Source organism: Xenia sp. Carnegie-2017, unplaced genomic scaffold (genome assembly GCF_021976095.1).
Source record: "Xenia sp. Carnegie-2017 unplaced genomic scaffold, XeniaSp_v1 HiC_scaffold_24, whole genome shotgun sequence".
Lineage (NCBI taxonomy): Eukaryota > Metazoa > Cnidaria > Anthozoa > Malacalcyonacea > Xeniidae > Xenia > Xenia sp. Carnegie-2017.
In genome coordinates this window covers 11,640,851-11,664,719 of record NW_025813487.1, presented here as the reverse complement: position 1 = coordinate 11,664,719, position 23,869 = coordinate 11,640,851, and the positions used below count along the sequence as shown (strand labels likewise).

General features: G+C 35.5%; 1 protein-coding gene and 1 long non-coding RNA gene across 3 annotated transcripts; both read right to left on the bottom strand.

The window, feature by feature from the left end:
- Nucleotides 1-1,173: 1,173 nt before the first annotated feature.
- LOC124451067 (glutamyl aminopeptidase-like) lies at nt 1,174-22,944 on the bottom strand. Of its 2 annotated transcripts, none has more exons than XM_047001698.1 (22): nt 22,630-22,944; nt 21,754-22,031; nt 16,323-16,631; nt 15,705-15,885; nt 14,781-15,060; nt 14,001-14,121; nt 13,435-13,589; nt 12,799-12,912; nt 12,347-12,481; nt 11,579-11,644; nt 11,353-11,418; nt 10,485-10,666; nt 9,848-9,951; nt 9,387-9,529; nt 6,051-6,106; nt 5,492-5,642; nt 5,322-5,395; nt 5,041-5,145; nt 4,337-4,507; nt 2,433-2,576; nt 2,011-2,095; nt 1,174-1,673 (listed from the first exon to the last, which is right to left on the bottom strand). In XM_047001698.1, the coding sequence occupies exons 2-22, from the start codon at nt 21,977-21,979 to the stop codon at nt 1,524-1,526; spliced, it is 3,018 nt and encodes a 1,005-aa protein (XP_046857654.1). In that variant the 5' UTR covers nt 21,980-22,031; nt 22,630-22,944; the 3' UTR covers nt 1,174-1,523. The 2 variants fall into 2 exon arrangements, with proteins under 2 accessions (XP_046857654.1, XP_046857655.1); XM_047001699.1 differs by having other exon boundaries at nt 22,667-22,944.
- LOC124451068 lies at nt 17,123-19,239 on the bottom strand. Its single transcript, XR_006950331.1, has 2 exons — nt 19,195-19,239; nt 17,123-17,348 (listed from the first exon to the last, which is right to left on the bottom strand). It is a non-coding gene; the product is annotated as an uncharacterized LOC124451068 (long non-coding RNA).
- Nucleotides 22,945-23,869: the final 925 nt, after the last annotated feature.

The window sequence follows — 23,869 nt, the reverse complement described above, 5'->3', positions numbered from 1 at the left end:
ACTTCATGTCACCTTTAAACGAGACGAACTTGAATAAACCGTCTGACACAAACAAATTAGCGTAGGTTTGAAAAATGTTTTATATTGATATGTTTTGATAATACTTCAGTAAATAATAAAACAATTATTGAATTTGTTTTTCGCATGATATCAAGAATTATTCGGACCTCAGTCAATGTTATCCGCCTCAGCTTCGCTTCGGCAGATAACAATGACATCGGTCTGAATAATTCTTGATATCATGCTCAACCTCATCCAATAATTTCTTTTTAAATGCTTTATAAAATTGTCGTTTGGTCAAACACCGTAAGCACGCAAACATTATTGTTGAAAAGAAAACCGTTGCAGTTTTAGGAAAACGACTGACTTTCATAAAAATGATCCATTTTTATCAAAAATATTGTAATTATGAGCAAAAACAGAAGTCGCCATTGTACTGCACTGCAAAATATCTGAATCGTCAGAAAGGGTCTTGTGTGGTGATTATATCATACAGTTACTCTCTCTATACATATCTTTCTTTTTACACGGGCAATAACATAACGTATCATAGCATGCAAATGCTTAAAAAGCGTATAAACAAGAGAGGCAGCCGAGCATAAATTGACATCCCGTGACATTCAACAGACATCAAACGCGATTCATTGCTTGCAAACAAGTGTTATCCAGTAAAACTAACAAACAATATTAATGTAAACACGTCGTACATGGTGCAGTATGAACAATGTCTGCGTACTGTTAAATTTCAGAGGCGGAAGTCTCGTGGGCATGAGGTTAGTAGCATGAGACAATTATAACGGGAAATTCACTAGTAAAACCTGATTGTGTTTAACTATTTTCTTGTCATGTACCTACTTTTGTGATATTTACTCTAGAACAGACTGGAAAGTTACCATCAATCCTAAATTTCAGTTAATGCTTAAAAACATGTAAATTAAACAATTCATGGAAATATGTCGAAAATCGAGGAATTTTTTAGCATTGCCAAGGAATTCTCTAATATTACAAAAGTATTCAAAGTTTTTAAGAAATCAAAAAACGTCTAATGCGACGCTCCCTCCTCCCCTTTTCTCTCCTCCCTCCTCGCTCTTTCTCTCAAACTTTCAGGACTGAATTTCAATCACTGGTGAAGTTAGTAGGTTACGAAAAGAGCTAAAACAATAATTCCTTTGGTGACCTATTGGAAATATGAAGAATGTAATCTTAATCTAATCGAATATGAGCGCTGCTGACAAAATAAATAATAGCAGCTCAATTTTAAAATAAAAATAACTTATGACAACACGATGACGATTACGAACATTTAAAAATAAATCAAACAAATTTTAGATATCTTTAAATGTTAGGATAACCAAGAATGAGCTGTTTTAATTTGTTTTGCCCAATGATACGTCGATAGGATATCAAGCAAGATTGACTGGCCAAATAGAGAAAGAATTAACGGCCAAATACTCCTAACTAAATATTCACGAGCAAATAAAACGACCGTTATCGTTGTTCGTAGCAAACAAGAAGGATATTTCTTATGCCAAACCAAATGATGACAACCATTCCTCAATTTGCTTTTCATTCTTCTTCCGCCATTGGATATTAGAGCGAATTGTTTCCAAGATTTGATCACGAGTTCGGGTGGCGGAACCGGACTCCGGATATTTCTTGAAAAGTTTCTCGACCTGAAATGCGCGAAATTAAAACTCGAAACGAACTCGCAAACAAAAGCTTCCAAATTGAAAAACCCTCAGTAAAACCTTGCGGTTGCATAAAATTCATGAATTCTTTTCAAGCTAGAACGGTGTTGGTGAGAGGGATAAATCAGTGAAATGTAATGTATCTTAAACGATAGCTTTGACGCCATCTTTAAAGACAGCTATGCAGGTCGTTTTATTCCTTTTTTGTTCCAAATAGCAAGGAAGAATTGAACACTTAGAAATATATCCCCATGTTTAAATGAACGAAGTACGAACTAACGTTACCGAATCTTGGCGAAGTAAACGACAGATCTTATCTTACCTCTTCTAGTTCCCACTTGGTGCTAAAAAACCTTGCAACGCTACTCACGAAAGTACTGCTTGCAAAACCAAAAGCACTGCCGTATCTAAAATTTAAAGCAGAATGGACTCATTCTTTTAAATAGAAGCAGTTTACAAGTTGCTACAAACATTCATCATCTGACAGCTTATGATTTTTATGGGTGTTAAGTCACTGTTTTACTTTTGGTGAAACAAAAACAACGAAAATTTGGCTACATAGGCCATATGCTAAAATCAAATCGCGTTTGAATGATAAAGTCCTCTATAAAATCCTTTGTAAAACTCCTCATTAAAAAATCGAATTATCTGCGTATAGTCTTCTGAAAATATTTACTGTTTGACAACAACCGCAATTTTCAGTAGGCAACAAACACAAAAAGTAAAAGTAGAATCAAGAATTACTTTTTCAAAATTGTCGACCAGCTCTCCTTGAGGAAATTCCATGCAAATTGTCGTCCAATGGGATTGGCGTTTGCAACATAACTGATGACGTAACTTGAGTCTTGCGACTTGATTTTGTTTTCAAGAAATGAATACTGTAGATATCTAACGTAAGAATCATAAGAATGGAATTTGCATAAATATTGAATCTCCGATAAAGAGCTCCATGAACAATGGAAAAGTCCACAAAACACGCACACTTATTAACAGATATCCTAAACAAAGAAAATATCCTTATACGCATTTCTGTATTTTTGAAAACTCAGTAAACAACGGAAATTTTTGTTAAATGTCTTTTCTAAACAAAGGATACCTCAACACAACAAGGTTGTCTGAACAACCATAAAAACAAGACAAGTAAAATGATAAATGACATTTGAATAAGAACAAGACAAGTGAAGATATGACACAAGAACAAGAATAAGACAAGTGAAGACATTAATGACACAAGAATAAGCACAAAACAAGTGAAGACATGAATGACATATGAATAAGAACAAGACAAGTGAAGACATGAATGACATAAAATAAAAACAAGACAAGTGAAGACATGAATGACATATGAATAAGACCAAGACAAGTGAAGACATGAATGACATAAAAATAAGCACAAGACAAGTGAAGACATGAATGACATATGAATAAGAACAAGACAAGTGAAGACATGAATGACATAAGAATAAGAACAAGACAAGTGAAGACATGAATGACATAAAAATAAGAACAAGACAAGTGAAGACATGAATGACGTAAGAATAAGAACAGAACAAATGAAGACATAAATTTCAATAGAATAAGAACAAGACAAGTGAAGACATGAATGACATAAGAATAAGAACAAAACAAGTGAAGATATTAATGACACAAGAATAAGAACAAGACAAGTGAAGACATTAATCACATAAGAATAAGAACAAGACAAGTGAAGACATGAATGACATAAAAATAAGAACAAGACAAGTGAAGATATAAATGACATAAGAATAAGAACAAGACAAGTGAAGACATGAATGACACAAGAATAAGAACAAGACAAGTGAAGACATGAATGACACAAGAATAAGAACAAGACAAGTGAAGACATGAATAACATAAGAATAAGAACAAGACAAGTGAAGACATTAATGACATAAGAATAAGAACAAGACAAGTGAAGACATGAATGACATAAGAATAAGAACAAAACAAGTGAAGATATTAATGACACAAGAATAAGAACAAGACAAGTGAAGACATTAATCACATAAGAATAAGAACAAGACAAGTGAAGACATGAATGACATAAAAATAAGAACAAGACAAGTGAAGATATAAATGACATAAGAATAAGAACAAGACAAGTGAAGACATGAATGACACAAGAATAAGAACAAGACAAGTGAAGACATGAATGACACAAGAATAAGAACAAGACAAGTGAAGACATGAATAACATAAGAATAAGAACAAGACAAGTGAAGACATTAATGACATAAGAATAAGAACAAGACAAGTGAAGACATGAATGACATAAGAATAAGAACAAGACAAGTGAAGACATGAATGACATAAGAATAAGAACAAGACAAGTGAAGACATTAATGACATAAGAATAAGAACAAGACAAGTGAAGACATGAATGACATAAGAATAAGAACAAGACAAGTGAAGACATGAATGACAAGAATAAGAAAAAGAGAAGTGAAGACATGAACGTTACGTACATAAAACACCTCTCTACAACAGGAATCTCTACAAATAAACAATACGAAGGACATCCCTAAAAAACAAAGACCGAAACAATGAACACTTTTAAACCAGCTTTCACATCGTAATCGAAAGTGAATCCATTCGATACACATGTGTTTATCCTGCAACTTAAATACCTGTTAAGAATCCAAGGTTCTGCTATGCCTGCTAGTCCATACATCAGCTTAATTCGTTCTGACGCAACGTTTGTTTTCAGAAGTCGTTCAAACGTTTTGTCCCATTCCTTTTCGCCACTCTGAGACATTCCATAGAAATACACTAGGAATCTTAAGTCAGGTGGCAGTGGACTGCAAAACGTAAATTGTCTTTACTAAGTTCATGAACCACTGAATACTATATACTAGCAATGTTTAGTGATATCTTTGTGTCAATAAGTGATTCATGTTTAATGTTCTAACATTTCTTGTTCGTAAACCCCCATAGATCATGTCTTTACTTGTCTTGCTATCATTGTTACGTCATTCATGTCTTCAATTGTCTTGTTCTTATTCATATGTCATTCATATCTACACTTGTCTTGTTCCTATTTTTATGTCATTCATGTCGTCACTTTTGTTCTTATTCTTGTGTTATTTACGTCCTCATTTGTCTTGTTGTCAATGATACTTCATGTCTGCGTGACTGTATTATCTTACTGTTTGAGCTTATGCGATGTTCATTACTATCGCTATTTGCTCATTTTCATTTCCAGTTATATTTGTAATTCCATCAAAATGTTTCGTCCATAATTTATGCGAGATTTTGTGTACAATACAAAATTTAAGGCGAAAAACACCATTTAAATTAAGTTAATTTCTCGCAAACCTAAAAATCAACTTACTAAGATTCATTGTTGATCCATTTATCGAATAGCTCCTTAGTCTTTTTCAAACAGACTTCGTCACGTGCCAAGCATGCAGCATATACACCTTCAATTCGCAGGTACCTAAGATAATCGTCCTACTTCAAACGGCATCTTTATTTCTCGCATTCATGCTTCATAGCTACATTCAACTCTAATATTGTCGTCATCACTCATCTGATGTCGAAACCTAGCTATCTTAAGTGTTGGAATTTGAATCCCAGTCTATATGATCGTTAATCTTTAATATTTTTCCTTACTTGTCCAAGTGAGTTCCATTATCAAAAAAGCCAAGTCTTTCAAAGTTCGATTTTATTAATTTGAAGCGGTATTTCTACAATGAAGAAATCCCAATATGAAAAATGAAATCTTTTGACATTAAATTCAAAAATTATGAGCAATGTTGCGAACTACATGATGATTGGCGCACCCTTATTCCTTGGTACGCCTTTTCCGTCTTTGGCACGATGCGCGCGAGGGACGTAAAATAGGTCATGGCAGCGTCCCATGGAATGTAGTTTCTCTCATCTTTAAGGTATCTCGTTATATTTAGAGCATATTTGAACTCTAGTAAGCCGGCACTACAATGGAACATTTTACAACTACTTGTAATGATGTGTTTTATTATGTTAATAAGTCAATTCAGTTTAGTTTAGCAATATTGGATGTAGAAATGCATGCAGTTTTCACTACTTTGCATGATCAATATTGACCAAGTGTGACTCAAAAAGGGCCTTAGGAAATGTTAATTTTGTGGGTCATACACGTAAAACGGTACATTTGCCTTTGAATCTCTGAAAACAGTGAAAAACTTTAACAGTATATATTTTGATATTTACCTACCTTAGGACAAAAAAATACTCTATATTTTGTAAGGTTTTAATTATTGCCTATACTTGGAGCTACAGAATTACAGTTTAAATGTAACTACAATTTAATGACACATATGTGTCGAATGAATCGTCTATAAAACGTGAAGTGTATCTTACTTGGCTAAAGCGAATGCATCATGAATCAAACCAGCTTTGTCACCAAATGAAAACACCTAAGTAAAGAAGGGCAGTTGTAAGTCAACAAAGCTTTCCACAATTGCGATTATTTTAAAAACAAAAGAATGCAAAGAATAGAAACAAAGCAGCAATTGCTGTTTTTTGGGTAAATGTTTTTAACAGATACGTCGCGTAACGAGGCTATTCTGAAGCGATAGAGAGTAACAAAGCGAGACATAGCCAGACGGTGCAGTCACGAAAGATCTCAAAATAAATTATTAAGTAATAGTATAGTTTTTTTTTTCGTGTAATTACCGCTAAATATGCACTCGTGGATTTTTCAAAGACTGCAAGCTATTTCGCTGCACTTTTTAAAAATCTCACTCGAAACTATCTTACTATAATTATACTAATTACAGAGAAGTTGACTTTGGCACATACAGGGCGACATGATAGCAGTAGCATATAAACAACCTGAAAAATTATTTTAGCGATATTAGCATGTAATCATTATTCACTTTATAGTTAGTAGACACCGAAATATTTCCCATAACCGGAGGAAAAAGTCGGGCGGGCTTTGCTACTGTATAACAATGTTATTTTAAATAGATTGGTTGTTTGTCGATTTTAACCATTTTTACATCAAAGTGTGGCTTGGAGTCTTTTATATCGATAACCTATGGTTCAAACCTGAGTACAGATGTGAGTAGATGTATTTCGTCCAAGTTAGGTAGAGTCCTGAATAATGGCTCTTTTCCACTCATCGCAAAACGTACTCGCAAGCTCGCTGCGAGTGCTGCGAGTTACTCGCAGCGAGCTTACCATGAGCTGGAGCATAGTTAAAATATTTCAACAAAATTTTTTCATCGCGCGAACTAAATGTCCATTTGACAAATGTCCATTAGCCAATAAAAATGATTTTACGAGAGCAAAAAAAGAAGAAAGTTGATAATATGATCCAGGAAATAAGAGATTTATGCCAACAGTGCAAAGGAAGCTAGATATACTGAGCGAAAAAGGATCGTCATCATGGTTAAGTGTACTTCCATTACAAGATCAAGGCTTTAATGTGAACAAAGGGGAATTTCGAGATGCATTTATTTTACGTTATGGATGGCAATTGAAAAATACCCCTCTGCACTGCATTTGTGGAAAGGCTTTTGCAACCGATCACGCGATGATATGCCTCATGGTGGTTTACTAACCATAACGATAATGAAGTTCGAGGTATAACAGCACAGTGGATGGCATAAGTTTGCTCGACAGTTGTGAAAGAGCCACAATTACAACCTCTTTCTGGGGAAGTGATATTACCTCGTACAGCCAATAGACAAGAAGAAGCGAGACTAGATATTCGTGCTAAAGGTTTTTGGTCTAGACAGCAAGATGCATTTTTTGATGTAAGGGTATTTCACCCAAACGCGTCGAGCTACCAAAACACCAATCTACCTGCACTCTATCGTCAACATGAGATGGCTAAGAAAAGGGAATATGGTGATCGAGTAAGAGAGATTGAATATGCTGCTTTTACACCACTGGTCTTTTCAACATCAGGTGGTATGGGAAAGAGACGGCAATTGCTTATAAACGGCTAGCTGATCTGCTGGCACAAAAGAGAAAGCTGCAATATGGCATCACGCTAGCGTGGATGCGTTGTAAACTGTCTTTCGCACTGATTAGGTCAGCAATTACTGCGCTACGAGGAAGTCGATCTGCCTCAACTCGCGAACATACTTTAAATATTGACCTAAGTTATTGGGAAAGTTGTCTTTACACTTGACTGTCCCTTTATCATGGATATTTTAAACATTGATTTTAGTTATATTTGATTTAGTTTTTAACATTAATATTTGTATGTTGTAGTTATAATTGTATATAAATTTTAATTTTTTCAAAAAAAATAAAAAAAATTAAATGACGCTTTATAAGATGGACTTTGCTCGGATGGGCAATAATTTCTTGTCTTAAGATGCGGAAGCGTGATGCGGCTATGCCAAAAGCATTTTCAACAATCTTTGCCCTTGACAAGCGATAATTGAAAACCCTTTTTTCTTCTGTCAGGTGTTTACCTGGATATGTGGACCCAAACTGTGGAATAATCTTCCACTTCAAATTAGGAAAAGTTCTTCAATTCAATCTTTCAAGAAAGAACTGAAAAGCCATTTATTTAAAAACTTTGTTTCATTTGGTTTTACGTGATCTTTAATGAAAAATGACATTTTATTACTGCTTTTATATAAGTTTGATATTTATTTTCTTTTATTTGTGAAGCACCATGAATTTTTGATATGAGCGCTATACAAGCTCAATTATTATTATTATTATTACAACTGCAAGTAGGACAATACTATGCCACAGTTTATAGTTGAAATATCTGCTACCAGCTGATGGGGGAGCTTGCATTCTAATGTGCTTTCCATCCATGGCTCCACAACAGTGAGGAAAGTTCCACCTTTTTTCGAACTCTTCTGCTACTTTCTCCCACTCAAAAGAACTCTCTGGAGCTTTAATATATCCTTTCTTAAAGAGAGTAGACCAAATTGCTTCTGTAAATTCACCAATTATTTTATGTACTGTTGTCAAACCAATCCTGTAGCTGAATGATAAGCTTTGAGGGCTGTCACCCGACGCCAAATAACGTAAAGTCAAAGCAAGCCTTTCCAACGGAGAAATAGCATCCCTTCTTGTGCTGCATTTAGAGATAAGAGGCGCGACCAGAGACAGTAAAAAATCAAAATGTCGAGGGAGCATTCTGAAGTAGGCGAAATAGCTTTCGTGATCTTCTTCTTTCATTTCTTTTACCAATCTGAAGTATTCCTCATGCTGTTGTCGTCTTTTGAATATCGGCCTAACCCAAAAACGCTTTTTATACTTCTTGCATCTTCGCATACGACGTCTTAAATACAGTAATAACAAAATACGGCGATTGACAACGGCCGCCATATTGTAAACAAAAACAAACCGCCATGTAATATATTATGAAGCAAAGCAAAGAGTGGAAATTGGCAGCGCGAGATGATACTCCTCGCAAGCTCGCAGCGAGAGCATTTTGCGATGAGTGGAAAAGAGCCTTAAAACTATCGGTTTTGATGTTGACTGACGTTTCGATAACTTAGCGGTAATCATCTAAGGTTGTAGAAACGTCAATCAACATCAACACCAACAATCTTTCTCAGTACTCCACTACCTGGACGAACCTATTGTATTTATAACTAATTGTGCTTAGGTTGACTTTGTTTTTGACTTCGTACTTGCATCTATTCTATGGCTGCTTATGTAAAGGTAAATATTGATAAATATAGTTTTTGAAAACTGAACAACATATTTGTTACAAACCGAATGATTATACTGCAACTGCTGGGCCAGTAAATCCCAGTTTTTGGTTGGATAGTTTACGCGATAAAAACCCTTCTGTCCAATATTTCCTTTTATCCATTGATTGCTTGAATCCCAGCGCTCGTTAGCCACCGTTGTTTTAACTATATGAAGTTTGAATAGTAACTATTTAAATTGAGATAGCCCTCGGCTACAGACGAAACTAGCATTAAATACTACGTTACCATAACTTTGAAGTTTGAACAATTGAATAAAACACATCCCACAATTCCCGTGTATGTAAAGTTGTGATGAAATGGTCATGTATATCGAAACACACAACTACATTGTTTTAATTATTATTGATATTATAGAAGAAAGAAGGACAGATAACTTACCAGATATATTGAAATTTATCTGGGTGTGAGCTGAAAACTAACCTTAGGATACAATAGATTCTATACCATTTTTTTCATGTTCACCTGCTGTTTTGTTCATCCACGTGATTTTTCTGCCGGCTACATCCACTTTTATGTTACCACTTTCATTGCCCACTGCCACTGAAAACGGAATGTTCCATTTATAACTAATAAAGAAAAAGATGTAGTTGAATTTTTGAAAACAACGGAAGAGCAAGGTTCTAATTGCAATAAAGATAAAGGATAGCTTACTTCACGTCAATGCTTGCAAAAAAAGTCATTTTCTTTTCCTATAGAACGTGCCTTCTCGAGCCCAGTTTCGCCCTCATTAATAATATATGTTTAAGGGAGTTGAAACTACGCAGGACGTCGTCCTCGTACGATCAACAAAATGATAATCAATGAATAAAAACGTAACATTCAGCAACCCATAGAAAACTTCCTCTTGAAAGTCAAAAATCTTACTAACAAGTCCAGGTTAGTGGAATCTAGAGGACTGACACGGTGTTGGTGTTGAATAGCGTTTCCTCAACCTTTGCCATGGTAATCTTCAGAGTCAGTTGAGTCAACTCCAAAACCAAAAGTCCTTAGACTAAACTAACCTGGACGATCTTTATCTACAAACATTCGACGATACTCCCAGGTTTCAGAAACTCGCTTTAAAATCTTAAGTACTAGGCGAAACTTCTTTCGCACATACCCAAATTTTGAAGTGAATTTTGTGTTATTTTGGTCTGCATCTGGATCGTCCAGGAAACGCTGCTGCGTTAAAACGATCTTGCCATTATCTTCACTCACATTAACCAGGGGAAATCCCATTTGTAGAGTCCAGGTATCCATGATTTCAGCAACATCAATGTCTTTACCTTCAGATTTGCATGCCTGTTAAAGGCAACAACTATCAAAAGTCTACGTAGCAATAGACCAATAAATTTTCTGCGCCCCTACCCTTCCCACCCCAAGTGATAAAACAAGCTTTTGCACTAAAACAAACACGTGTTTGCCGACACTCCATATCAAACTTCTTTAATTTGAAATGATTCGAGAAATTTAAATGAAAACCTTTGGAAAAGCAAAACATGCATACGGTTTTCACAGACTTTCCAAATTAGCTGAAAGATCTCGATATATATTTAAAAGCCGAAACAATCACAGCAAGACCTGGTCAAAATCCCAATTCTAAACGAAGCCGCCAAAAGACTCGGTTTCATTTTTTCAAGTATCATCGCCAGAGTTAGAACAAGTTTAAACATATTTGTTCGTGCTAAAAATAATATCATCAAAAATATACAGCTGTCCTTGACTCGTAAATTAATGTACCATATATTTTTCCTTGGTATTTCCTCCACAGTCAACATTTCTTTTAGCTACTGCATTATTCCTTGACCCCTTAATGTGAGCAGACTATTACAACCCTCGTCAAGACAGGGAAAATTTGACCGCATGTATGATTGACACAACCTTTCGAACATATTTGTTTTCCTTATTAATGCTCAAAGACACATGTTTGGTTCGCTTTCATTGGGCATTTAATGATAACCAAGAATTGACTTAATATAGCAACTTACTTGTGTGAGATGATTCCATAGATCTTTAGTCTGTGCGTTCCCATAAGCATAGGCGTTTAAATAGTTCTTGAAATAAGCAAAAATGAAAAAATGACTATTAAACCAAACAAACGCATTCACAAGCAAATGCACGACTTCCTTAATTGATGAGCTCCTCATTCAAAAACATCTTGCGATGAATTCCAAAGAAAAATTCTCAACGTCATCATCATCATCAAATACTCACAGTCAATCCCTTGGTAAAGGTGTTTCGTGTCAAGAAATATTCTAACATTCTAATGACAGACGCTCCCTGAAAGATAAACATTTCAATATAATACTGGCAGTTTCATCTGTGATACTTTTAGAGTAAGTTATAAAAAGAAAACAATAGTCAAAGAAACATTTTGATAGCTGCACTTTTCAAAAAAAGAACTTTTCAAAACACTGGTAGACCAGAACATACGTCACGTTCCAACATGACAGCAACAAAGAAAGCATGATAAAGAAAGCATGGAGAGTCGCGTTTTAATATTACAACAACAAAGACCCGCTGGTCAACAGAAAATAAGAAGACTTGTTTCAACATTACAACAATAAAGACACTGGTAAACAGAACATGATAAGTTAAGTTTCAACATTACAACAATAAAGAAACTGGTAAACAGAACAGAATGACTCACGTTTCAACATTACAACAACAAAGACCCGCTGGTCAACAGAAAATAAGAAGACTTGTTTCATCATTACAACAATAAAGACACTGGTAAACAGAACATGATCAGTTAAGTTTCAACATTACAACAATAAAGAAACTGGTAAACACAACAGGATGACTCACGTTTCAACATTACAACAACAAAGACCCGCTGGTCAACAGAAAATAAGAAGACTTGTTTCATCATTACAACAATAAAGACACTGGTAAACAGAACATGACGAGTTACATTTCCAAGTTACGTAACGCCATTTTAAGTTATGCAATGCTATTTTAAGTTATGTAATGCTAGCATACTTTGTTGTACGTTATGCTGTCAAAGATTTCGTTGATTTCATCTGGATGATTCACAGGTAGTAAAATGGGATGCGACGTGACTAAAGCATCTAAAGTAAGCGCGTAAAACATGTCGTTGTTGATGAATGCATCGTTCTTGAATGAGAAAGAAAAAAAACGAGAAGATAATGACACTCCTAGCATATGTAATTTACAAAATGAAACGTCAAAATTCCAGTCCGATTCGCAAACATTTTAATAAGAATGTAATGACTATCGTTTGAGTACAGATGGCAAAAAACTAAATCATAGCAGAAAATACAGTTTTTAACGTCTGAAAGCAAAACTTTAAAAAAAAACTTTAAGAAATTGATAATTTTATTTAAAAACACCAGATTACCTTAAAAAACTATCTTGACTTGCAAACAAAAAAATTTTCCAAATATCAATTGCTACAATAGTTCTAATCTTACCATGTTCCAATCTGGATAAATATAGTCCACTCCTATGTATTCAACAAAACTTGCAAAACCCTCGTTTAACCATAGATCATCCCACCACAATGGAGTGACGAGATTACCAAACCACTAGAAAAAAAGAACATTGTTTACGACACAGAGATGGTCGATAAATAATTAAACGTTTTCCACTCTTATAAATCAATATTAGGAGAGGTCTAATTTTGAAAATTATTTTTTAGATGGTCCACTTTACCGTTTTCATCAAGAGCGATGAGATATGTTAAAACTTGAGTCTTTTATATGGATACTCCTGTCTAGTGTCTTCATCAGAAGTGATCTGATGCTAAAACTGGAGTGCTTATATATTTCAGTCTAGTTTCTACATTAGAAGTGATCTGATGTTGAAACTACAATCCTTATATACTCCGGTCTTGTTTCTTCATCAGTAGTGATCTGATGTTGAAACTTGTGTCCTTACACATCCTAGAATGGGAAGTGATCTGAAGTTGAAATTTAATTTTCTCTCATGCATACTTCAGTCTAGTGTCTTCATCAGGGATGTTTGATAGTAAAAAAATTATACATGCACTCCAGTTTGCTGATGTTTTAGTATAAGATATTGATTTTGAATCGCGTAGAATACGTTACCATGTGTGCCAACTCGTGAGAGATCACTTGAACAATCCTTTCTCGATTGGATTCGGACGACTGACCTTCTTTGAACAACATCGCAGTTTCACGGTACAAGATAAGTCCCCAATTCTCCATTGCACCGGCCTGAAAGTCAGGCACGGCAATCATGTCTGAAAATGGAATTCAACGAAGCTGTAAGAATTCGGCATCGTAGTGGCTTTCACTGCATGGATATTTGGAGGAGAAACGTCGTGCAAAAACCTTGTCAAATGCTATAGAGTCTCGGACTATAAATACTATTATGTTTTTAGGGACTTGTTAAGATTCAAACGAGTAACCCAGAAACGAGTAACCCAGTTTCTTGGGTAAGTTGAGCTCAACATATTTTCCAAATTTAACATCTATGACCAAATATTTACCAATCATATCTCACAACACCATAAAACGAGAGGGAAACCTCTGCATAATGAAATTTGATGCACTGTAAAGTACGCGGGTGTCCCCGAGACTTTTCTCATTCAAAACAACACCAACATAATTCAAGATTCCTAAACTCTTCCAATAGGATAAGCACAACTTACCTGCTTTTGGTAAGGGATACGAGATGTTAAAAAAGCCTTCGAAATAATCGAGTATTTTTCCACCAACGCTTCTTGCTAACTCGGCTTGATCTATTTGACCTTTCGACGTATAATACTTCATCTAAAAGATACACGCAATATTTTTGAATTCAGTCTATTTTCACGAAAGCCAATGTTAATGCATATATCTAGCTATAACATACGAAGCTTTTATCTTTTGGTTTTTTCCACATAATTATAAATGTTAACGTGAAACAGAAATGCTAAATTTGATCCGTTGCTCAAACTAAGTTAAATGCAAAAATTGCAATTCTCACGCTGAAAAAAACATTTTCTTTACAAGATTAGACACCTCTAACCCTTCATCAGCCAATATCCTTTTTTCACTTACATGAGTTCTAATTTGTTGAAAAACACATTTTTGACAAATGAACATTTTCTCTACGCAGGATCAGAAAAATCCACCCTACTCTTTGCCCCACTCCTCTTAAAGCGTTATACTGTTAATTCTTCCTTATTCGGATTTAATTGTTAAGTAATTTGGATTTAGGCATTTTCTGAACAAGTAAGACAACATGCACCACCTTTTTAAGCTCGAATCCGATTTATACGTTCAATCAATTATATTGCGTCCTTACAAACTCCTTCCGAATAAACTATTTACAGACTTTCCATTTGACGAGTTTGGCCCAAATTTTTTGACAAGGCTAGAAAAATGCTCGTTCATTGCACGCATTCTTTTATAAAAGTCATGCATATAGTTGACAGAGATTTTCATACCGAGGTTTGGTTCTGTTTACCAGCCGTAGCATGCAGATAACCAAAATCACATACGACAAATGCCAAGAGATATGTTGGCATGATAACAGTTTTATAGTAATAGTCGGCGACCATTGTGTCAGATCGATTTTCACTTCTCATTCTAGGCATGTTGGTTATGGAAATCATGTCTTTTGCTCGCACAAGCGTCACGTTGAAGGTTGCTTTCAAAGCGGGCTCATCAAAACAGGGAAACACTTTACGAGCATCCGTCGCTTGCAATTGAGTCGCTGCAATAGTTCTAGAAGAGCAAGCTTAAGCTTAGAAGTGTCAACAGAGCAAGTAAAGTCACTAAAATTTAATTCACATATCTATATTTGACTTCACGTATCTATGTTTGACTTCTCATATCCTATTTGACTTCACGTATGTATATTTGACTTCACGTATGTATATTTGACTTCACGTATCTATGTTTGACTTCTCATATATTATTTGACTTCACGTATCTATATTTGACCTCACGCATCTATATTGGACTTCCCGTATCTATATTTGACTTCACATATCTATGTTTGACTTCTCATATCTTATTTGACTTCACATATTTAGATTTGACCTCGGGTATCTATATATTTTACATCACTAGAGAGGGGCGATTCTTTGAGAGGGGCGTTTTTTAGAGAGGAGCGTTTAATTCAAACGTTCATTCTTAAATTCAGTTATTAATTTCAGAATAGTAATAGTAATTATTATTCTATGCAAGATATAGGCCGTTTATGAATTTTATAAGAAGTATTTATTGATGAGGGGCGTTTGATCTTGTTAGGTAGAGAGGGGGGCGTTTATTAGATTGGGACACGTATTGGATACATGCAGTGTTTAAAATACGCCATTTCGTATCCTTGAGAAACAGGGGCAAGGCACTTTCAACAAGCGTCTTACATTTCTTTGTTATCCTTATTCTTGTACGTACTCCTGTAAAGTCCGACGAGATCATCAGCCAAAATTCCAGTAAACTCCAGTCGAACTTTGTACTCGCCTGGAGCTAGCTTCTCTTTGGTCTCCATCACGTAGAATTGGTTCGTTGAATACCAGAAATACCTTTTCAGATCTAACGACTTGCCTGCAATGCAAAGCGAAAAGAGAGTCTTATTTTAAGAACTTCTCTCAGCTAACCCTAAGCCAAGAATGCTGGGTCAAATGTTTCATACAGAATCTCTAAAATTAGCGTTTCATTGTTTTCATTTAAATGTGCGTAGCTATATATACTACATGAGAGCGTAGACTTTGACAATAGAGTGCAAAGGGACTAAAAATTGACGAAACCTTTTAGTTATAATACGTTAATTTTTAAATAAACCAAATTTCTTGGTAAAGTTAAAAATAGCAACTAAAATTGAAACAAAGAATAAGTGAACAGGACAAATGGAATTAGATGTTAGATGTGCAGCTCCACGATGTTTTTGCCCTCTTGGTAGTGTACTTATCATATAATTTATTCTGATATAATGCCAAGTGTTGGTCCTGTTGGATTGTTAAGTAGTGTACAAACTCACATACCGTTCTTTTTTATGCATCGAGATGAGATTTTCAGTTTATTGGAATGCAAATACATGTAAGGTGTTTCTTGAGTCAGATTGAGTGTCACAACCACATATCCACTGAAGATCAGCTTATCCAGCTCTACGACCAGCTCAACGTCATAGTGACGTGGCTTAAAGTAAGAGGGAAGGCGAATCTTCTTCCAAGGACCGGGTCCATAGTCTGGTTTGGTGGGCGTAGGAATCGTGGAAGTAACATTGGTGTGAGTTTGTGTAGGCTTGCCAGACTGAGGGTGTGTAGATGAAGATGGAGTTGTCTTCACCCCATCTAAATGAAAAGAAAATAGAAGTCAAAGAGTGAATGGTTCATACTTATTGTGATATCTTGTCACTTACAATTGATACATGTTCAAATCAATTGCCAAAAGCAACGGGCACATACCATACCATATTTGTTATTACGTAATCGAGAGTGTAGGAACAAGAGAAATCTGAATATTTAATTTTCATTTGATGAACTCATAAATGTGCTGTATTATTAAAATCGTAGAAAAAGATTTTCCATGGAAAAAATTATACTTGACTCAACCAGAATGAATTATCTTTCAATTTGTATGAATAGCCTAGTTTATATGGTATTAGAAATAATTCTCAGCATATCCTTAAGCCATTTGACAACATTCGCACTGGGCAATAGACGAAAGTTTGATGCTTGGTATGAAATAAAATACAATCCGAAAAAGGGCGTCTTGTAACTGACTCAAGTTAAAGTATAAAAACAAGACGATTCAATCTGCAACATTTCGGTTTTTCAAAACCATCATCAGACAAAATGATGTACACGTAATATTACAAAACTGTGATATTTCAGTTTTTAAATGAAACAAATTTTTATTAAATTGTTTCATGACTTCACCACAAATTGTCGTCTGGTCAAGGATTGTCGCTTAGTCCTAATTAAATTGCGTGGGCGAATTGATCAGACGAGAAACATAGTCTTCAAACAACGTCATAACTGTGCAAACGTTGACATCGTATTACCATTCTAAAAAATATGATAGATGATGTTGGACACTGTTCGAGTCAAAGCAATCGTTTCACCAGCATTTGACATTGAAATTTTACTCTCTCAAGCCAATTAAATACGATATTTTTGAACTCCCTTATGAGGGGAAGTTGAAATGAAGCCAGCATGCAAGTTGACCTTTGGCTCGATATTTCTTATCCTACTTGTTTTTTGTATCATTTTTTAAACTATTTATCTACTGTTTTATCCACGGACGGATCTTTTGCACAGTTTGCAACGACAAAGAGATGGAATTACGTTCAATATAAACATTTTACCACTAATGGATTGCTCAGCGGCGTATCACCTTAATCATCTTAAAATTAGATAACGGATCAAATCAAATAGATAAACTTGCTTATATGTTTGCCAAGGCAATCCGAATCAATACGTCCTCCTTATAAGGGCCTGTTTTCTCTTACTCTTTATAACGCCTCATCCTTTTTAACTAATTCTAAGAGAAAGGGCGAAAACACTAACATCTTTAACGAGACAAGGGAAGACGTTGAAAAACAGCACAGTCTGTGCCTTAAATAACAGTGAAGATATATTTTTCTTACAAGTGCAAAAATGGGGGACAGTTGTGACAATCACGCCCAAATGTCCATTTGCCTGATACAGTGTTTTGATGACTGATATTTGTTGGCTCCACCTAACAACAGATCATCTTGATCATCGTCCTTCATCGAAAAATACCGCTTCAAAAACACAAAAATTCTTTGGTTACTTTAAGTCAATTCACATGGCCTTTAAATGCCTTGAGAGTAAGAGCGTTCGTATTTAGGAAGGTCGCAAAGTGGACCACATACTATGTTTTGTTGCAAGATAAATAGCTGGCGCCTTAAAAAATCCTCAACAGACATGCCACAAGCTACTAATTAGATTATTAAGATGTATTTCACGAAGCCTTGCCGGTAAAAGGAAGAGCTTGTCAATAAGAGCTATATGCCCTTTGTCCCAAGGAATTTGGCAGTTCGTCAAAATCGGACAAGGCGTTATTAGATTTTCCCATGGCGAAATTTTGTTTTGAATCAAGCAATTGAACGCTGTGAAAAATCAGCTCTTTCACCATTATTGCCAAAAATGCAAACAATTGCAGAGACCGGTCCAAACTTGGTATTCTTTCGACGTTCTTAATACCATGTACGTAGTCGAGCAGGTGGTTTGCAATATATTATACATATCAGGCAAAAATCTTCGATATCGAAAGCCCGACTTTTGCAGCGTGATTATAGATGTTCGTCATATTTGAACAGAAACTCGTTTAGTATAACTCCGATTCGGATGAGACGATTTCAGTAAAGCGCCAAATTATCTTGGCAAATTAGAACGATCCATTAGCTATAAATATCTATGGCGTATGAATATACATAATTCACTTAAGCATCAATGCAATACTTCGATTTTATATAAACATTTAACACATCAAATTGCTACAGAAATCACTTATACCGCTTAACAAGTGCTCTTAAATACACTGGCTCTTTCAATGACTCACGTTTATTTATGATTTTATAATAACGGCTGTCGGTCACAGCCCGTGTAAAATATGCAAACTATTGACATAAACAGAATTTATTTTGCTGTATTTAAAAGCATCATACTGCCACGGCTGCTTTAACTATGGGACATCGTCTCCGGTGGCGGTGAATTTAAAATACGTCAAAATTGATTGCTGCCACTTACAACAAGTACAAAATCGTGGGACTTCATTTTCCGGCTAAAGCAATCGACGAGCAACCAACCGACACATTTGTATTCAAAAATAAATCTAACTGCTTGCTCGTCACGAAACACATTCGCATCCTACAAACTCTTGACAAACCTTGCAAACTTTTCTTGCACTCGTTGTAACGATGTCGATCGTTTAAAAGAGGGCAAGGAATATAACATTCAGAATAAGAAGAATGACCACGACAAAAGCCACAAATTTAACGCGTCTTGATCGAGTAGCAGAGCCGTGATTCGACCCAATTACGGCGACTGCAGCGCCGTCTCCTTCGTCTTGATCGTTTTGGAAAGGTTTCGTGTATTTAACACTGTGCTCTGGCATGATTAGTTTCTTTGGATTATACGACAAGTGAACTCAGAATAATTTACGTCCGTTTGTTATAATTAACAGCAATTACAACAGAATATCAAAAGCTTGAGAAAATTGAGCACGAATGCTCTATTACATTAAGAATTTATAATGAGTTGTAAATGTTGTAGAAGTTGACACACGACCGAGAAGCCGGAAATGTTCACAAGATGAGAGAAATTATGATTGAATAATTCGAGTCAAATTATCAAATGATAATTTGAATCCGTCGTCTTTGTTTTGCAAAATAATTTCATGTCACGATACGTAATTATTGGCTCCCATCTGTGATAGTTCACGCTGACATTTGCATCAATCTCTTGTGGTGATGGGCCAGCTTGTTGCTTGTACTCTGCTCTTTATCTCTCAAAGTGACAAAATTAACTACCAAATTTGCTATGACACATCAAACCTTCAACATCCGAGACCTAATTGTTTTCAAGTTTCATTCATTCGACTCCTGGCATAGCTCTCCTTTTGCTTCAAGCTGTAAGTGGCCTTACTTAACTAACACAAAAGATTGAAGAAGTGCTGTAAAGACTCTTTATTCCTGAGAGTCAATCAGGGTTCACACGCGAAGTTACTACAAATATCAGCTACCAGGCATGTGCTAAAATAGGCGTGTCAAGTTTGGAAATCGGAGTACCCAATTATGAACTTGTAACATAAGTTTATACAACTCGTATATTCTTTGCTATCACACGCGATCTGCCATCGCTCTGCAGTTAAGCTGGTGAATTTGTTGACTCGTTTGTTCTAATCGAGCATTGGCTGTCTACAATATCAGCTGATTTTCATAACTTGCATTCGCTATGGCCATATTTCTATTAGCTTTAATTCCTTTTACCTATTCTAACCTCAAAATGAAACATTAAACAATCTTTGTATGGTTGATTTTTGTCACTGCACTGTTGGCAAATGCACTCTCGAATTGGAAAACAGGAATCTTCTTGGGGCTATTTTTAACTTTAAGCCATTCATAAACAAAACAGGTGACAGAAATTATTGCAAGGAATGCCCTAATTTGCCTTAAAATCGACTTTAAATTAAGTTTGATAGCTAGATTGGATTTCACTCAAAAGTGTTCCCTTCGAACGTCAGAATTTTATCCGAAAATCTGAAATTTTAGTTAGACTTAATTCGTGAGCTGTATTTCATACATGCTCAACTTAAGCAAACGTGACTAATACACTTGCATGCGAGTGCAAACGTTGACTACATGTTTACATTTTTGCAAAATATAAGACAAATGAAAAACGTACGTGTTGAAATTGTTTATGCCTATAGTAGTAACTATGTGCTGTTTTGCCAAAGGTTAATGTATGCAACATTATTAACAAATCAATAACACCATTTATGCTTTAATGTTATTTTACAAATCGATATGAAGTTCTTAGATGTTGAATGGAAGAAGTACTTCACCCCGTGTGTAGACGAAATACATCAGACACATACATGAGCTCTATATATGTATGAAGTTTGTGTTAATGTTAAAACGGAATTTTGCACTGCATGGCACAAATTTTTGCAAACGTATTGATTACATCAAGAACAATTTAGCAGGTGAGCAAACAAAGTTAATGACAAAACAAGATAACGGGATATGCATCTGTGGGAAAATTTCAAACTATGGTCGAGGTTATGAATGTCAAAGCCAAGACCACAAAAGAAGGTCTAATAAGACTTTTCAAGTTTGAAACAAGTCTGGCAGTTTTACCAATTGTGAACTGTAAACAACTAATTAACTGATCAGTGACTCGTTCTTTCAATTAATCTTTGGGAATGTCGCAAAAAACAAGATAATAAAAATATTATATTTTACTAGCACGTGAAACTAGGATTTGGGGACAAGAGCTTAAATTGAAGCAGCTCGCTCTTCGTCACGTGGCCCGAATATAAGCACACACTATATACAATACTTTCTGTTATAAACTATTTAAAACGCGTAAAATTTGCGACTATTTTAACCAGAATCGAAGAGCAAGTTATCATTGTAACTCACAACGGAATGTCTCCGCCTGTAGTGCATGTAGTTGCATATTTTTCATATGTGCAACACTCACTGGTATGATCGGAATCTTAGTTCACTCTCGTGAACCTACATTTATATCGCGTTTCCTACTTGTCCTGTCGATCAAGCTAATTAAATCACATTATCACTGGAATGGTTTAGTTTGACCAGCGATAAAATAACTGTCATCCCCAACATTCCCCATTGATAGAAATACAATATCAGCGCATGATTAGGTTTACATTTCAAAAGAAAACAACCTTTTACACATGTAAGATCTTTCTGCCACTTACCTTGTTTAGCTGCATAGCCGTCTGTGTCATCTGCATGGTTTCTTGCCGTGGCGTATAAAGCTATGAACGTGATCACTAAAATGAGTAACACCAAGACAGCTAAAAGCAACAGCACTTCTCGCTTCTTCGTCTTCTCTGACTGAAACAATCCGGGTTGTTCCATCTCAATGCTCACAAATTTCTTAAGACCTTCTTCATTATCGTAAGTAGGGTTTTCATACGACATTTTCGTTGATAAGGGAAATCAAAATGACGTTTTGATAACTGCAAGTCCTCACCTAGAGCAATTTTACAACGCAAACACACCGTGAGCCGAAATGCGAAAAACATTCATCGGTGAAAAATTTGACGAAAACCCATGTCGCAGTATATTTTTCGTTGCTGTTGATTATACGTTAATCGGTGTTGGGGCTTGACCTACGATGAGTAATTTTCTTCAACACGAGCATAGAGCACATAGATTTGAGCATAGACACGTTTACTTTGGTGATCAGAAACCAGTTTTGATGCATGCATGCTCAATGTTTTCAAAAGCGCTTACGTCTGAGGTCTTAAAATGTGTCAATCCTCATTAAAAACAAAGTCAGTGTCGGGCTGAAACTGGTTTTGAACAACTGAAAGGGGTTTATTGCTTTGGAAAAAACAACCTTGACTTTAAAATGGTGGTCTGATTGGAATTAATCGAAGTCCCGAGAAATTATATTTGCTAAAATCTACATTGCAACATAGATTTAGCGATCTCTCACAAAGAATGAATGGGGTATAATGTACAAGACCAAGGAAGAATTGACAACTAGGAAGTACAATTTGTACGCAGTAAGCGAGATGAGGATTTATTGAATGAAAAACGCTTGCTAACTAAGTGTGAATTTTTACCTTTACTTTAAAACAAATACTTCAGATACAAGCAAACCTATTTCAGCAGTTCCTTCGCGCAACTTTGAAATGGACGTCCTTAAAAACAGCAAATCGATCTGAGAAATCGCACCATATGGACAGTAAGGGGCTATCAAGAAATTCAAACGTTCCAAAAAATTTCATGAAATGAGAATGGAAACAATTCTTTCGTCACACAATATCGAAAGTTTGAAATTTTGGAATGTCCAATAATATGAAACCCGATCCCCGATGTGGATGTACTTGTTTTAGAATAATTACTACAAATGTCAGCATTCTGTCGGATTAAGCTACATTGTCCGTGAACTTTCGGATGTAAACAATGCACTTGCATGTAAAAAGGTAAATATATGGTACGAATGGCGTTCAACATACTTTTCCAAATGTCTACTGATTAATAGCAACAAAGGTCATTAGTCGGCCCTGACTCTTTACGAGGATTGATATCAAAGAGCTTTTTATAGTCGTGATGTCGATAGAAAAGCGCTTCGGATCGGATCATATCGAAGTTAAAATTGACAGAATCAGTCATCAGCATACTTGCTGTGTAGTTGAAGAAGTCCATATTCAAATATTTTAATTTAAAAATACTAGGAGATATATGGACTTCAAGGAGCCTTCAACTCAGTTCTGAATTCTTGATAAAAGTAGTTGGCCAGCTAGGGAATTTGTCAGGGTCTTTGCAGACTTGTGCACGGCATTGTGAAGCCCATTTTTATCGACTAAAATTCAATCAGAGAATGCTCTATGATACAGTCACAAAAAGGTCAAAAATTTCAGAGAGGTTGTTGCCCTAATGAGACAATAGCAGAGTGTGGAGCAGTCAAAGAGAAATGATGGTGGAATCCTGACAATGTCATGACTGTAAAACTATTTGGAAAAGATTAGTCAAGTCTGTGTGTTCATCGGGAATTTGAAAAACCATTTTGTCATCCATTTATCCTTTTTCATTGCCCATTTGTTGCGGCAAGGAGCTCTCTCATATAATGGAGGAAGCTTCTTATCTCCCTATTAACGGTTCTTATGGATATTGCCGTTTGCTGATTACTTCGAGTTTGCTTTAATTACTTATTTCTGAAATATCTCCAAATCAGCCTTGATTAAGGTTGGAAAATTTTCTATTTTCATGCAGGGTATTAACGACATGCAACTTGCCTCAATTGAAATACAACATTCACATTCCTTCAACTGCAGTCTCCTGAATATGACATGAATATTT